We start from the raw sequence: 14338 nt of genomic DNA, 5'->3' as shown, positions 1-14338 counted from the left end.
TATAAATACTTGTGATGGTCCAGAGACACAGAATGGAACTGAACCACTCCCTACCTAGGTTGTGATTATAGTTGGCGTAAAGAAACTCCAGATTCCCAATGGATGCTACTGGCAGCTGGACCCCTATCTTTTATTTATTTCAAACCTTTCTATTCTACATCTTTAGAGCCATGCTCGAGACAGCTTACACCATACAAATATAAATTTAAAAACACACACATAAAATTATTCAAATCAATACCCTTTTGAAACCCAGCCACAAAATCCTGAAGCATAAATAATTTGGCAGTTTAAATAATCCTCATAACATAGTTCAGCCTAGAAGCAGATTGTAAAACTACTAAACTGTTGCTCCTGGGTCTCTTCATTTTGTCTTGCTCTATGTATTGTGTCAGGCTGCTCCTTCTCAGGGGCCGTGGAACATGAGCTAGGAACCTTGAGATCTGAGGGGCCAAGCTTGAGTACTTTGTGCTTTTAAAGAGCTGGGTCTGGTTTCCCTGGACACACCTTTGGTTTTCCGCAGCCACACAGCCTCTGAAATGAATGGCTTTTGAAAAATAAAGCCCAAATGGGCTTGAAACAATGCCCATAGGGGGGAGAAGGGCTGCTGCCTTCTCCCCAAGACATTTTCCTTTGCCAAAACTATTCAGGAAGGGGTTATTTTTCTCTATTTTTTGCTGTTCCCTCAACCACAGAACACTTCTCACAAAAAATGGAGAAATTATTTCCCTGCCCTCAGTACTGGGTTTTTGGTATGAGAAACCCTGGATTGGGGAGGAAAAAAACAAGAGCCCTTCCTCCCTTTACTATGTATAGCATCTCCAGCTTCATCGGGCCCATCCTGATTTTTAAAAGCCATTCCCTGGCACAACTGTTGTGTGGCTGCAGGGAATCTGGATGCAACTCTTTTTAAAAAATGTAGTTTTGGCCCTGAGTCTGGAATCTAATTTGGTGGGCTCTGATTGACATCCGCGATTAGCAGCTAGTTCGGAGCCTGTGAACTGGCTGGGACTGGTATAAATGTTAGCAATCTGGTTTCTGTATTTGCCTGATTAATAAAGAATTGCCTTTAACTTGTTGCATTTCAGGCTCTAGAAACTAGTCATTCCACTTAGGAACCCTTTGTTTAAGTTTGTAGTGGCTGTATTTGTGTGTGGCATCCCATGGTGGCACTGACGGCCCTCTCTGTCTCAAACAGCATTCCCTTCTGAGTTTATATGGCTACCTCCTGCTCTCCTTATGTTCAAGAAAAACACATCCTTTCCTACACCAGCCCTCCTACCCAGTGGTGGGATCCAAAAATTGTAGTAACAGGTTCCCATGGTGGTGGGATTCAAACCGTGGCGTAGCGCCAATGGGGCTGGGCGGGGCACAACGGGGGTGTGGATGGGCATTCCGGGGGCGGGGCATTCCTGGGCGGGGCTGTGGCAAGGACGCAGGCACTGTGCCAGTCCTTGGGCGGGAAACAAATGCACGCAGGCGTAGGCTGCCACGCACGTCGGTGCGTCTCCTGCTAGACTGCTTCAAGTTCTGCGGGCTACTGCTGAGAGGAGGGGCGTAACTAAGACAAAAATCACGTGGCAAAATCACCAATTAGTAACCCCCTCTCGGCACACACGAATAATTAGTAACCTACTCTCGGGAACCTGTAAGAACCTGCTGGATCCCACCTCTGCTCCTACCTAACCCTCCCCATAATTACTTCTCACTGTTTTACAGGGCCATCTTAACAGCATTATAGCCCCCTGGGCAAAGCAGTGCATGATACACGTGTGGTTGCAGAGGTGGCCTTCATTCTAAATCGGAGATGAATGTCAATGACAACTTGTTATCATAAAAATTAACATTAATATTGTTCATTACCTTTAGTAAAACACGTGCTAAACATACATTTTCCAATATCAAATATTTATAGTTTAGTGTGGTATTTATTTATTTATTGACAGCAAGTCACAACATGCGTAGATTAGCATGGGACCTCTATGCTCGTGAAGTCTCTGGGCAAATGGCCAGCATGCCCACATGTTAAGACGGCCCTGCTCTTTTATGTCTAACTCACTGTCCCTCCATCCTAGTGTTGGTCACCTGTAACAAACTGCAGGTCTTCTGGGATCAGACCCACATCATTTTGGGGTTCCTGCAGTGCCTAGCTCATCATTGGTCCTAAAAGTGCTGAGTAGGAGTAGTCTGTTACTACTTACTTTTTTTTTGCACTTTGTCCCAAATATGCCAGCTTCAATCCTTTTCTCTTAGAAAAGTAAACAGCTCTTTAATGACTTAATGCATAAACTACAAATGATCTCCCCGCTGCATTTGAAGAAGAAGAAGAAGAGTTTGGATTTATATCCCCCCTTTCTCTCGTGTAGGAGACTCAAAGGGGCTTACAATCTCCTTGCCCTTCCCCCCTCACAACAAACACCCTCTGAGGTGGGTGGGGCTGAGAGAGCTCCAAAAAGCTGTGACTAGCCCAAGGTCACCCAGCTGGCGTGTGTGGGAGTGTACAGGCTAATCTGAATTTTCCAGATAAGCCTCCACAGCTCAAGCAGCAGAGCAAGGAATCAAACCCGGTATTTCCAGAATGCTCCTGCTCTTAACCACCACCCCACTGCTGCTCCTGACCCGACTGAACTTATTCCCAAGCTCCTCTTTCCCATCTCCGAGTTTCCTCACCACACTCCAGTTATCGTCTGTTAGGTTGTGGTTTTCTCTCAGCTTTGTTCGTAGAAGATCAGGCAGATCATCTGAACCATGGGGAGATTCCTCTTGCCCAGTTCCAGTTAGCTGTGAAGAGAGGGCAGGATCAGGACATTCAGAATTAAATTGTGTGTGTGTGTGTGTACACAATTTCACTGCTTGCCCCCAGTAGCTATTTAGTGTCAGCACGCCACTGTACAATTATGTAAAACACCTTCAATGGCACCCAAACCAGAGTTACACCCTTATGGGCCTATTGACTTCAACACACTTTAAAGGATAGAAGAATGCTTAGGATGCCTTGTTTCTCTTGGAAACGTCTGCAAAAATATTCGGCAAAACCCCCAAATCTTTTCCTTAGCTTTTCTTTTACATATATGTTCTCTTCTTTCCATAGAACTCACCAGACTGTGGTGGCCTTCAGAAGATCTCTCCTTAATTATTAACTCCCGTGTAGCTGCTGAGTTCTTCTTGTGTTTCTGCAAGTAAATATTAATAGAGATAAATAATCCATGGGACACCGGGAAAGACAAATATATATTTCATTCAGTTGTGCTTTGTTTTTAATCAGTCTTACAGTAACTATAAATCACAAAGCTTGGAGGTACGGTATATGTATCTCCTCCCACAGAAGTAAAATTTGCACATAGTATCAAGTAACTTCTGTTATATAAATGAACTTTCACTTATACCCCAGAGGACACATCCAGTTTTCTTTGATTCTGAATGACAGATGTGGATTGAATTTAATGTTCAAAATGTATCATCATTGGTATATATTACTAGTTTGAAGAATATTCTGAAATCCATTTGCTGATGCAATGCATTTTCATGAATAAGACTTTTGTTGGAATTTACTTATTTACTTCATTTACATTTTGCGTTTCTCCCCAGTGGAGACTCAAAGCAGCTGACATAACTTTCCTCTCCTCCATTTCAGCCTCACAAAAACCCTGTCAAATAGATTAGGCTCTGTGTGTGTGACTGGCCCAAGGTTACCCCAGAGGCAAGGGGGAAAGCGCCTGGTGCACTGGAAAGTGCTGCCTGCCCACCCTAAAATGCCCCCCCGCCTACTGCGTCCCTGGCAACCCTCACCACATGCCCCTTCCCCCTTGAAGCTACGCCTCCTGGAGTTACCTCAGCAACTTGGCTTTGCATGGCAAGAGTGTGTGGATTTGACTCCAGTGACCTCTCTGACAGATCTGACCTCCGAGTGAAGTTGACCTTTGGCATTTTTTTTTTTTTTTGATGACAGGGGACTAGTGAATTATCAGCTCTTGCCAGCATGGCTTCACCTGGCTTCAGAGCTGGTAGGGGCTGATGGGAATTCACTGTAGTCCACTAACTAGGTATGAAATGGAAGCCGTGTTGCTCGCCACACCTGTCCTGAATTCTGACAAAGACTCCTGAGCACTGGCTACATCATGTTGGCTTGTCAGGAGCAGACCTTCACTTCCCACGTGTCAAAAAATAGCTGCAAATTGGTCACCCCCACCATTTCTGATTCATACCACAATATTTGTAGTACATGTGCTCAATAATTATCATATCCCCTATACTTATGAAAGGGGTTTTAGTGTGTTTTGTGTTTTGACCTGGATGGCCCAGGCTAGCCAGTCTTGCCAGATCTCAGAAGTTAAGCAGAGTCAGCTCTGGTTAGTACTTGGATGGGAGACCACAAAAGCATTCCAGGGTTTCTATGCAGAGGAAAGCAATGGCAAACCACCTCTGAATGTCTCTTGCAATGAAAACCCTAGAGTCATCTTAAATTGGCTGCAACTTGATAACGCTTTCCACCACCACTGTATTCTGTGCGTATTAAAATTTGAAACTGTAAGCCACAAGAGAAATTTTTTTAAAAAATAAACACTGCTGTCATGGCCTTCTAAGGTTTCTGGAATTGTTCTAATCAGAAATGATTCTACTCAATGTCCACATTTCTATTAGTAGACTCTGCGAGAACCAGTTTGCTTAGCAGAATACTGAAGTCACAGTTCACTCTGTGGTTACCTATGTCCAGGTGAGGCCTGGAATTCTCTTGGAAGTATAACTGATCTCCAGCCTATAGAAATTAGTTATCCTGGAGAAAATGGTATCTTGGCATTTAACATGGCCTCTCTGTGACAGTCATTTCACTTGTACCAATCAACTTAAAAAAGATAATTTCTCATATTAAATACTCCAACAGCATGCTCTATTCCCATATCGTACAAATGGTACGTGAAAAGCACCTTCTATAGTCCTAACCATTTAGGATGCAACTGTTAACCACCCACATAGATCAAGAACAGGATGGGTAGAGGGATGCTACCTTGGTTTTATTTTTAATTGAGAAGCTCTTGGTTTCTTCATTTTGTTCGATACCAGTTTGACTCTTCTTGGAACTGTCAGCAACTGTCTTGCTGTCCTATCAAATAAACAGTGATATAAAATGAAGAGTGTGCACTACCGTCACAGAATCCTGGGTCCAGGAAGGAGCTTCCTGGAGCTCCAAGTTTCCCTGAGTCTGTTGGCTGGATGGAGTGAGTGGCTGAAAGTTCAGATCCACCTGCAGGAGAGAGCTGAACAATCTAAAACAGCCATTCTCAACCAGGGTTCCGTAGTACCCTGGGGTGCCATGAAGCATGTCCCAGAGTGCAGTGGCAACACCCGCCCCCCCCCTCATTTTTGTGGTGTCTCCCACCGGCGCCAGCAAGGACATGGAGCTGGCCCATGGGGCAGAAGGAGCCTGCCATGGAGTCAGCAGCCACCCTCCCCCGTGCTTCCCTTCACCCTGGGAGGAAGGTGGGGGGGGGGGGAATTAATATTAACTAATGGAGAGAGAGAGAGAGAGAGCTGAACAATCTAAAACAGCCATTCTCAACCAGGGTTCCGTAGTACCCTGGGGTGCCATGAGCATGTCCCAGGGGTACCGTGGCAACACTAACGCCCCCCCCCCCTCATTTTTGTGGTGTCTCCCACCGGCGCCAGCAAGGACATGGAGCTGGCCCATGGGGCAGAGCCTGCCGCAAGGTCAGCAGCCACCCCTCCCCCCGTGCTTCCCTTCACCCTGGGAGGGGAAGGTGGGGGGTGTGGCGCAGGGCAATGGGATGGCCGGGGAAGGTGGGTACCGTGAGATGTGAGGGTAGTGCAGGTCATATGAGAGACCCTGACCTCGAGGTCAAGAGTTCTGACTCGAAAAGGTTGGGAAACACTGATCTAAAACAATATATTACACCATATAACATATTAAAAAGAAACATGCATAGCAGTTACAACCCCAAAAAACCCAATACTGCTTAATATAAGATTAATAAGGAATATATTCCATCTGCATACCAAGGCCCACACAAACCACTGGTAGCATTGGCATGAAGTATGAAATAAAAGAAACAACCAAGTTTTATGCCTTTATAGTTGACAGAAGAGATAATATATGTCAATCAAGAATGTACAGTATCCAGGCATTCCAAGAGGATATGGCTGTGGGGAGCATACTCATCACATGATGAAAACATGATGAAAACATGATGAAAACATGATGAAAACATCAGGTCTCCATCAAGGGTAATCTCAGATACCATTATCTCTTGGATGTTTAGACTTCAGGGATGGCACAATTAGACTCTGGAATGCCTGCACTGATCTTGACCAAAGGGCAACTCCTAGGCGTAGCATTCTTGCAGATCAGGCAGTATGCTGGAAAAGGATTACGGGTAAAAGAAGCAAGCTGACAACCCCAAGACGACAACCAAACCTAGTCTCGATTCTGTAAATTTCCACCATATTTCCCCCTTTGAGACTAGTACTTTTTATTTATTATTAAATTTATTTATTCTATAGTCCATATTTAGTGTGGCTTACAAACTATAATAAAATTCAGTACAGTACAATAATCCAATAATAATGAACCCCAATACAATAGAATCACACAATACCATAAGAAAATCAGGATGACAGTTCCCTAGAAAAATGTTCACCCATTATGCTACATTTGGTGCATTGTGAGTGCAGCAGTAATATCTCTTAAAGAATTACAACACGAGTGTAAAACAGGCAAACAGTTTATAATACAGGAAAAGCATAACTCATTTCTTAAACACCTGTTCCCACAACCGCCAACACTTTAAAAAAGGAACCCATACGACCAGATACACTTGGTAACCCATTTGATATCTGAAATTACTAACATTTAGCGGAGACTTGAAATCTGCACATACTGCCAATTCTCATATCGAGTCTCCATAGCTTCAAAAACAGCTCATTGGAAACAACAACAAAAAAGACACATACGCATTATCAGCAGGCAAAGCTAACTTTATTAATGTGTTTTAAATATTGAAATGGCTCACCAAACCTCTTACTAGTGCTATGCTCACTCCAGGGGCGTAACGAGGCAGCCCTGGGCAAACTGTAGCCCTGGGCAAAACCTGAGTTGGATGCCCCCCCATGGGCGGCCACTCCACCACAACCAATTTTTTTTTGGCACCGGGACATTGATGCCTTTAGGGAGTGCATTTTTAGACATATCAGCACCACAATTTCAGCATATCATCAGGAGAATGCCCTGATGATACCCCCCAGGTTTGGTGCAGTTTGGTTCAGGGGGGTCAAAGTTATGGACCCTCAAAACTGTAGCCCCATCTCCTATTAGCTCCCATTGGAAACAATGGGGGATAGGGGCACCCCCTTTGGGAGTCCATAACTTTGGACTCCCTAAACCAAACCTCACCAAACTTGGGGGGTAGCAGAAGGACAGTCTCCTGATGATACGCTGAAATTTTGGTGCCGCTAGCCTAAAAACTGCGCCCCCTGCAGGCCAAAAATGGAAAACCACTAAAATACCCAAAAACGAACCCAGCATTTTGATGCCCCCGACAAGGTGATGCCCTGGGCAGCTGCCCACCTTGCCCAATGGTCATTACGCCAGTGGCTCACTCAGAGAACAGGAAAAAGACACCAGGCTGCCTAAGATATGTATAAGTTGCCTTTCCAGTGTGCAGGGATGAATCATGCTTTGATTGGTTCACTCTCCTGACCAGTCTCAATGAAGTTCTTCTTCTGCCCTTGTGATTTTGTCAACCGCAAGTGCCTATAACAGCAACCGAGTTGCAAGTCCATGCTGGTCTTGGCATGGAGAACCACAGCACGACACTCTCGTCATGTAACTCTTCTTTATAGTCCCGAGTGCACCAATGATGTCAAAGCCACAAATATTCCATTCCCTGAGCAGTTGGTCAAGAAATTATTCATGCCTCCCAGGTTAAGTAGGGGTACTTTTTAAAATTCAAATAACTGTCCATTTCACTGAACATCATGTATAAAAATTAGCCAAACACCCCCCAAATTTCCCAACCCAGTGTTGACAATCCTAGCTCTCACAGAGCCCTACAGGGTGAAACCCAAATAATACTTGGAGGATTGTCGTCAGTGGGTTGGATCCAGTGATAGATTTCAACGAGTAGATTTTTTTCCCCTGAGTCTTTAGTTTCATTGTAGACTCATCCCTCATGCTGTTCCTTGGGGTTTCCTGTCCCACAGAAGTAGCATTTTGGGAGAGCACTTTGGGCTGCAGCAACATGGGTGCGGGAAAAGGAAGTCCCATTCTACTGACAGAAATTCCTCCCGCTGGAGCCTGCGTACAAACTCTGAAACTTTAGTGTTCCCTAGCTCCCTGTACAGCTTTGCATTGTACTGGAGTGACAGAACATTGGCCCGAATGAGTCACCTGAAAGCGATCACAGGCTTTGCAACGCTCTGAAGTCTGGCCTGGTTAATACTGCCATTGTCCAGAAGAGGCCCGCATGCATGTCCCGTCAACTAGGTATACAGTATACTGTGTGACATAGTGTGCAACCTGTCTGTGCATGTGCCCAGTTTTTGTAATCCTTCCAGGGGACTCTTAGAGCAGCATGCGATGTGGTGTGGGGAGTCCGTAGTGGGAATGGGAAATCAGCAGAAATCATTCCCCTTCTTGCCCAAGTGGAAGTACTCTTTTAGTTGTGCAGTGAAAGTTTGGATCTAAGATAATGTCAGCGCCTGTGGAAATCATCCTGTTCCTCACAGGCGGCCAGCTGGATGTCAACTCCACCATAAGAACATCTGGCCTCCGGGTACATAAAGGGGCAAACTAGGGTTGTTTAGTATTTTATAAAGGAAGTACAGCCATCTAGAAGCTTAGTATTTTATATATTATTTTATTGTAAAGTATATATTTGATGTTTTAAATTGTTTTAGTAAGATGGACAATCACCTGGAGCCTCTTTAGAAGGGTATAAATATAAATAATAAATAAAATAAAATAAAAAATAATGCGCGAAAAAGAGTTTTCTTGTTATCACGTTACCTCATCACAGGTAAGCGGTTTAGGTGTATGAGAAAGCTCCATAAGCTAATAATGAAACCACAACAGAGGGAATGTATGTCTGGATGACGCATTAATATCTAGAGAGTTGTTGTTTTCCAAGGCTCAGTGAATTTATGAAAGCATCTTGATTGTAGCAATATCCAAGAATGTTTAAGAAAGAGGTCACAATAAGATGAGAAGCAGCCGGTGATATCCGTGCCTTACATGCAGATGTGAACAAAATCCCATAACAGCTTGGGCAGGAAGCCCTTGCATAGCAGTATAGGTGCTTGCCTTTGTGATCTGCTTAATGGCTCTTCCTATAAACAGGCACTGAGGCAGCATATAGTGGTTAAGAGCAGCAGTTTATAATCTGGAGAACCGAGTTCAATTCCCTACTCCTCCACATGAAACCTACTGGTTAACCTTGGGCCAGCTACAGTTCTCTCAGAACTCTCTCAGCCCATGGGGAGGAAGGCAAAGGCAAACCACCTTCCAACATCTCTTGCTGTAAAAACCCTACAAGGTCACAGTTGATAGGAAAGTCAACTGTGACTTGAAGGTGCTTTTCACTACCACCATAAACAAGCAGTGAATGTTGATTTTGGGTCATGTTTGATTGTCACTGCCCTGGCTGCCTATTCATTTAAAGCCTTCAAAATTACTTCAGCAGATAAAACATACACGGGCTTTGCCTACACAATCATGATTGATGAATGTTGGAGGGAAGGGACTACAATAAGACCGATTTGTTTTCCTGGCACAGAAGCAAGATTTATTTCATTCGTGTTGGAAATATACAATACAGTGAATGCCAAGATGGTTAGTAGGTCCAGATGGAGCATAGAACTAATTCTTTAGTTATTATTTAGACTGGTATTGAAGGGGCTGTTTTGCATTACCTGACAGGTAAGTAAGCCCTCTGTTAGAGCCAAAAGACTGCGAATTTTCGTCAAGAGGTTGGATGCTTTCTGGACATAGGGAGAGTTGGAATGGTTTTCTTCAGTGTGGAGGCTTCTGGTGGACAAATCAGACTGCACTGACTTCATGTCCTGTTTTAAACAGAGCATACATTGAAGATTATGAATTAGTTTGGTAACTGTGATCATTAGAACTGTAACAGTGCAATCCTAAACAGAGTTATGCCCTTCTAAACCCACTGACTTTAATGAGTTTTTAGAAGGATGTAGCTCTGCTTAAGATTGTACTGTAAGTATAATGAATGCAAAATGTATTTCAATATTTCAATATGTCATTTAAATTTAGGGTTAAGGGGGAGTGTTTAAAATATGTGCATTTTTAAAAGAGAAAAGGGGTAAAATACTTTAGGGGAACTTATTTATTTTTACTTTTTTCCAGTTGAGTATCTAGGTGGAAATGGTTGGCTTTACAATCATCTTCTGGCACAGCTACAAAACCTTTTACACAGAAAGTCAGACCAGTTTGTATGCCACAGAGATCTTCCTCATTATCGGTCCATTCTGCACAACACAAATAAGACATCCTGAGGATGCTAAAAAAAGGAATCTTGGGGAGGAACTCCACACAGCCTTTTCCCCAAGAAGTCTTCAGGACACCTTATTTCTGCTCAAGGTATCTTTTTTCGAGAACACTTCAAAGTGCACCTTTCCCCCCTAAGCTGTCTGCAGGGTTTGGACACAATGCTATTATTATTATTATTATTATTATTATTATTATTATTATTATTATTATTATTATTATTATTATTATTATTATTATTATCATTATCATTATCATTATCATTATCATTATCATTATTATTATTAATTCGATTTGATAAACCGTCCTACCCCCGAAGGGGGTATTGCTGCACAATTCACGGTTTAGACAAACCATAGTTTATTGAGATGTTCGATAGCAGCCCAAAGCCACACCCATTTTTTTCTCCAATTTGCCTCCAAACCAGAGTGCTGCTTTTTTGGGACCATCTGTGCAATACTGTATTCTAATCTTTTCCTTTTTCAGTTTTCCCCACCCTCATGATTGTCATTCTCAAACCTGCTCTATTTTGATCTTTTCAGGAAGAATGAAGCCCAAGAGTGTTAGAATGTGGAATGGATAGGAAGTAGGGCACTTTTGCACATCCCACCCACATCAATACTGGTCGTTTCCCCACCGCATCAGTTCATGCTACTCTCCTGCAGCTGGGTCCCAGCACTTCCCCACTGCTAGGCAGCCACAACGTTGTCAGCCTCCTCATCGCTGCCAAGGCTCTCAGCTGCCATTCTCCTCAAAACGGTGCCTTTTGATGCACCGCGGCTCGGGTCGGGGAATCCCGAGCTAGAGATGACGCCAAGGCTGAGAGTAGCGCGCAGCAAATGGTGGTCGAGGTAAATGGGGAAACGACCACTGTTTTCCTTCTACCAGGTCCTTGTAACCAGGTCCTTCCGCCAGGTCCTTGTAACCATCCCTGCAGATAACTTTTAAGGGATTTTTATAACACAAACTACTGCGGCATTATAATGCCATACCATTGTTTTTTAAAACCTTCAAAAATTCTTTAGTGGTATGGGGAGGGGTGGGGAAATGCAGGGTGAAATTGCAGCTGTCAGGAAAGAGCAGAAAGCTCATGCGTAGACTCTGCTGTCAATGCATCCACCCGGTTTAAGAACATAAGAACATAAGAATTTCCACAGTTGCAACAATTCTCTACAGATCTCCACGGTTGCAATTAATGTATAATGGAGAATCCTTACCATGTGCGTGCTGCTATTGTTATAGTCTACTGAAAACAGTGACAAAACAGAGAATACTCATCGTATAGTTTCAGCTTCAGTTATACTTGTAGCACACTGAAATCAATGGCTTAAGCATATATGTAATTTTGTGCTGATTGTGGCTCAGTCCTACACAATCCCCCACCCCCTGGTACTGTTCTAAGAATATACCCTCCCCAAAAAATGAATGTACCAAATGAAGCCTTCCCAAAATGTGCATCTTCCATGCGATTATTTCTTCTTTTTTCCTCAGTTCTTCCTGCTGTAGTTGAAGCTTATAGCTGAGTACCTCGATAATCTGGTACTGCATCTTCTCCTAGACAAAAACAGAACAGTATTTTATGAACACGGAGGCTTATTAAATCCTTCCATCACTAATATTCACTACTGTCTTGAGGTACAGATGGGGGGGATTTCCTTCCGTTGAGGGTTCTGAAACTGGCTTTGAAATTTCTTATCAAACGGTTCTCACAAATTTCAAGTCTGGAGACTGGGGGTAGGGAGAAATGGGTTGGGGGTACCATTTGAATTATTATAATCAATGGAGCCCTCCAGGGTTAAGTACAATGGACCCCAGGTTTGTGGGGTCCAACAATACCATACATGCTAAATGCTAGTCAAAAGACATCTCCCAGTAAGCTGAAAACACTGAGGCAGATTTTTTAAGGAACTTGCACTAAAGTGAAAAAAAAGGACAGGGTTTTGCTACTCCATTATAAGCCAAGTGTCCCCCTGAAGGCAGTCTACTGCAGTTGCTCGCTCGCTCGCTCCCTTCCTCCCTCCCTCCCAGACATGCCTAAGGAGGACATGAACAAGGTAGAAGTCCTCATCGAACCATAGTTTCAAAATTATCTGGCTGGCCATTATGGGAGCCAGTTGGGAATCTACCTGTAATCTACTATGGCATCCCTTGAATAGTTGTACCCCTAAAATTATCTTTCTATTCAGCCATTTCAGATCCCCAGGTACCTTCAGTGTTTGTGATTCTCTGATCTGGTCACACTGTTCTTTCCACCTGGCAGACTCCGCCTGTAGTAACTGGTTCTCATTTTTGCCCTTTGCCACCTGCTGCTGAAGTCCGTCATTCTCCATTCTGAACATGTGGACCTGCTGCTGCATTTTCTCCATCTCCGCCTGTTCGTTCTCAGACTGCACCTGCAAGATTTTGATCTGAGCGACCAGTTTGTTGTATCTGGAGCCCAGCCTTTTCCTTTCAGCCCGCCGCTCGTCCTTCTGCCTCTGCAGCACTGCCTGCAGGGATTTGACATGCTTCTCAAGGGTGTGCTTTTCTTCCTTCATCTTTTGCAGAGCTGACACAGTGCCTCCAACCTCCTGTTCCAACTGGTGCTTGATGTTCCTCAGCTCTTGTATTTCTTGCTCTTTCCTGTGGAAAATGGAGTCCAGCTCCACACACTGGTCCATGTATTTGGCCTTCTGTTCCATTTCTTCCTGAAGCTTTCCCTGGAAGGCACTCACATCAGCCTTAAACTTTTTCAGCTGCAGCATCAGAGTTGATCTCTCCGCCTCAACATCCTGAAGATGACCATTAGTGCTGGCGAAAGCCTCTTCTCTGCTCTTCAGGAAACTTTCTGCCCTGTCCTTCTCCTCTGTGGCCCTGTTCTTGGCTTCTGTGAGATCAGCAACAGTCCTCTTCAAGGTGTTGATGGTGTCAAAGAAGTCACGCTGCTTGAGAACGTCCACCTCCAACTCTTTAACCCTGGTTCCCATGGAAACAGCATCGTAGTAGAGATCCATGATTTGGGTCTGCTGCTTCTTTTGGTCCTGCTTGAGTTCCTGGATGGCTTTGTCCCAGCCCATATCTCCTTCCTGAAGCAGCAGTGTCTCCATTTCACTAATCTTCTTCTCTAAAACCACACTGCAGTGCTGAAGATCCAAAATGTGGGTCAGCTGCTGTTGCTGGTTGTGCCCTAAGCCATTAATTGTCCCATAGAAGTCCATGTCACCTTCCTGAAGCAGCAGTTGCTTTGAACTAAATTCCAAGGTGTTTCTCTCATAGAGTTTTAGGGATGCTTCATAAGGATTCAGGCAGCAGCTCCTTGTAACGTGGGAAGGAGAAATGCCTTGGTCTCCTACATCCCCTTGCCTACAGTCTTTTGCCATCTCTGCTTGTAGAGGTGTTAATTTCTTTTCTGCTTTATGTTCTCTTTTGGATACAGTTCCAACCTTTTTCAAGTTAAAAAGGAAGCTCAAATCACTTGATCGGAAATAATCAATTTGTTTATTTTACAATTTTTAGAAGATGTTAGAAAGTGACTTGATAGCTTTCAAACTAAAGTGGGAACATTTCCATAATTTGACCTCAAGAGACGTCCTTTTGCTATGGCTGCATTTCTGGGCATCCAACACTTGCTCTTTCTGGACTATTCAATCTACTACCAATCTAGTACATTTTTATCCTGGATTTTCCTTCAAGGAACTCAGAGTGCAACATATGTTGCATATGATCCTCTGTTCCCCATTTAATCTTCACAACCAACACCCTTAAGGTAGGTTGAGAAAGAGTGACTCACCCATGGTAGCTCAGCAAGTTTCAGGACAGAGTGCGGATTTGAAACTGGGT

General features: G+C 43.8%; 1 protein-coding gene across 4 annotated transcripts in view; it reads right to left on the bottom strand.

The window, feature by feature from the left end:
* Nucleotides 1-14338, bottom strand: part of CAGE1 (cancer antigen 1) — a 32348-nt gene that overhangs the window by 1968 nt on the left and 16042 nt on the right. For 3 of the 4 annotated variants that reach the window (XM_048508072.1, XM_048508070.1, XM_048508073.1), the window contains 6 exons: nt 12727-13941; nt 11951-12073; nt 9922-10071; nt 5006-5101; nt 3099-3173; nt 2671-2781 (listed from right to left, as the gene is read on the bottom strand). In XM_048508072.1, the coding sequence (XP_048364029.1) occupies nt 2671-2781; nt 3099-3173; nt 5006-5101; nt 9922-10071; nt 11951-12073; nt 12727-13941 (1770 nt within the window). The remainder of the gene's footprint in view (nt 1-2670; nt 2782-3098; nt 3174-5005; nt 5102-9921; nt 10072-11950; nt 12074-12726; nt 13942-14338) is intronic. The other variant, XM_048508074.1, reaches the window with a different exon arrangement.

Source organism: Sphaerodactylus townsendi, linkage group LG09, assembly GCF_021028975.2.
Source record: "Sphaerodactylus townsendi isolate TG3544 linkage group LG09, MPM_Stown_v2.3, whole genome shotgun sequence".
Lineage (NCBI taxonomy): Eukaryota > Metazoa > Chordata > Lepidosauria > Squamata > Sphaerodactylidae > Sphaerodactylus > Sphaerodactylus townsendi.
Note: the sequence above shows the minus strand (reverse complement) of the source record. Positions and strands in the feature narration are given on the sequence as shown.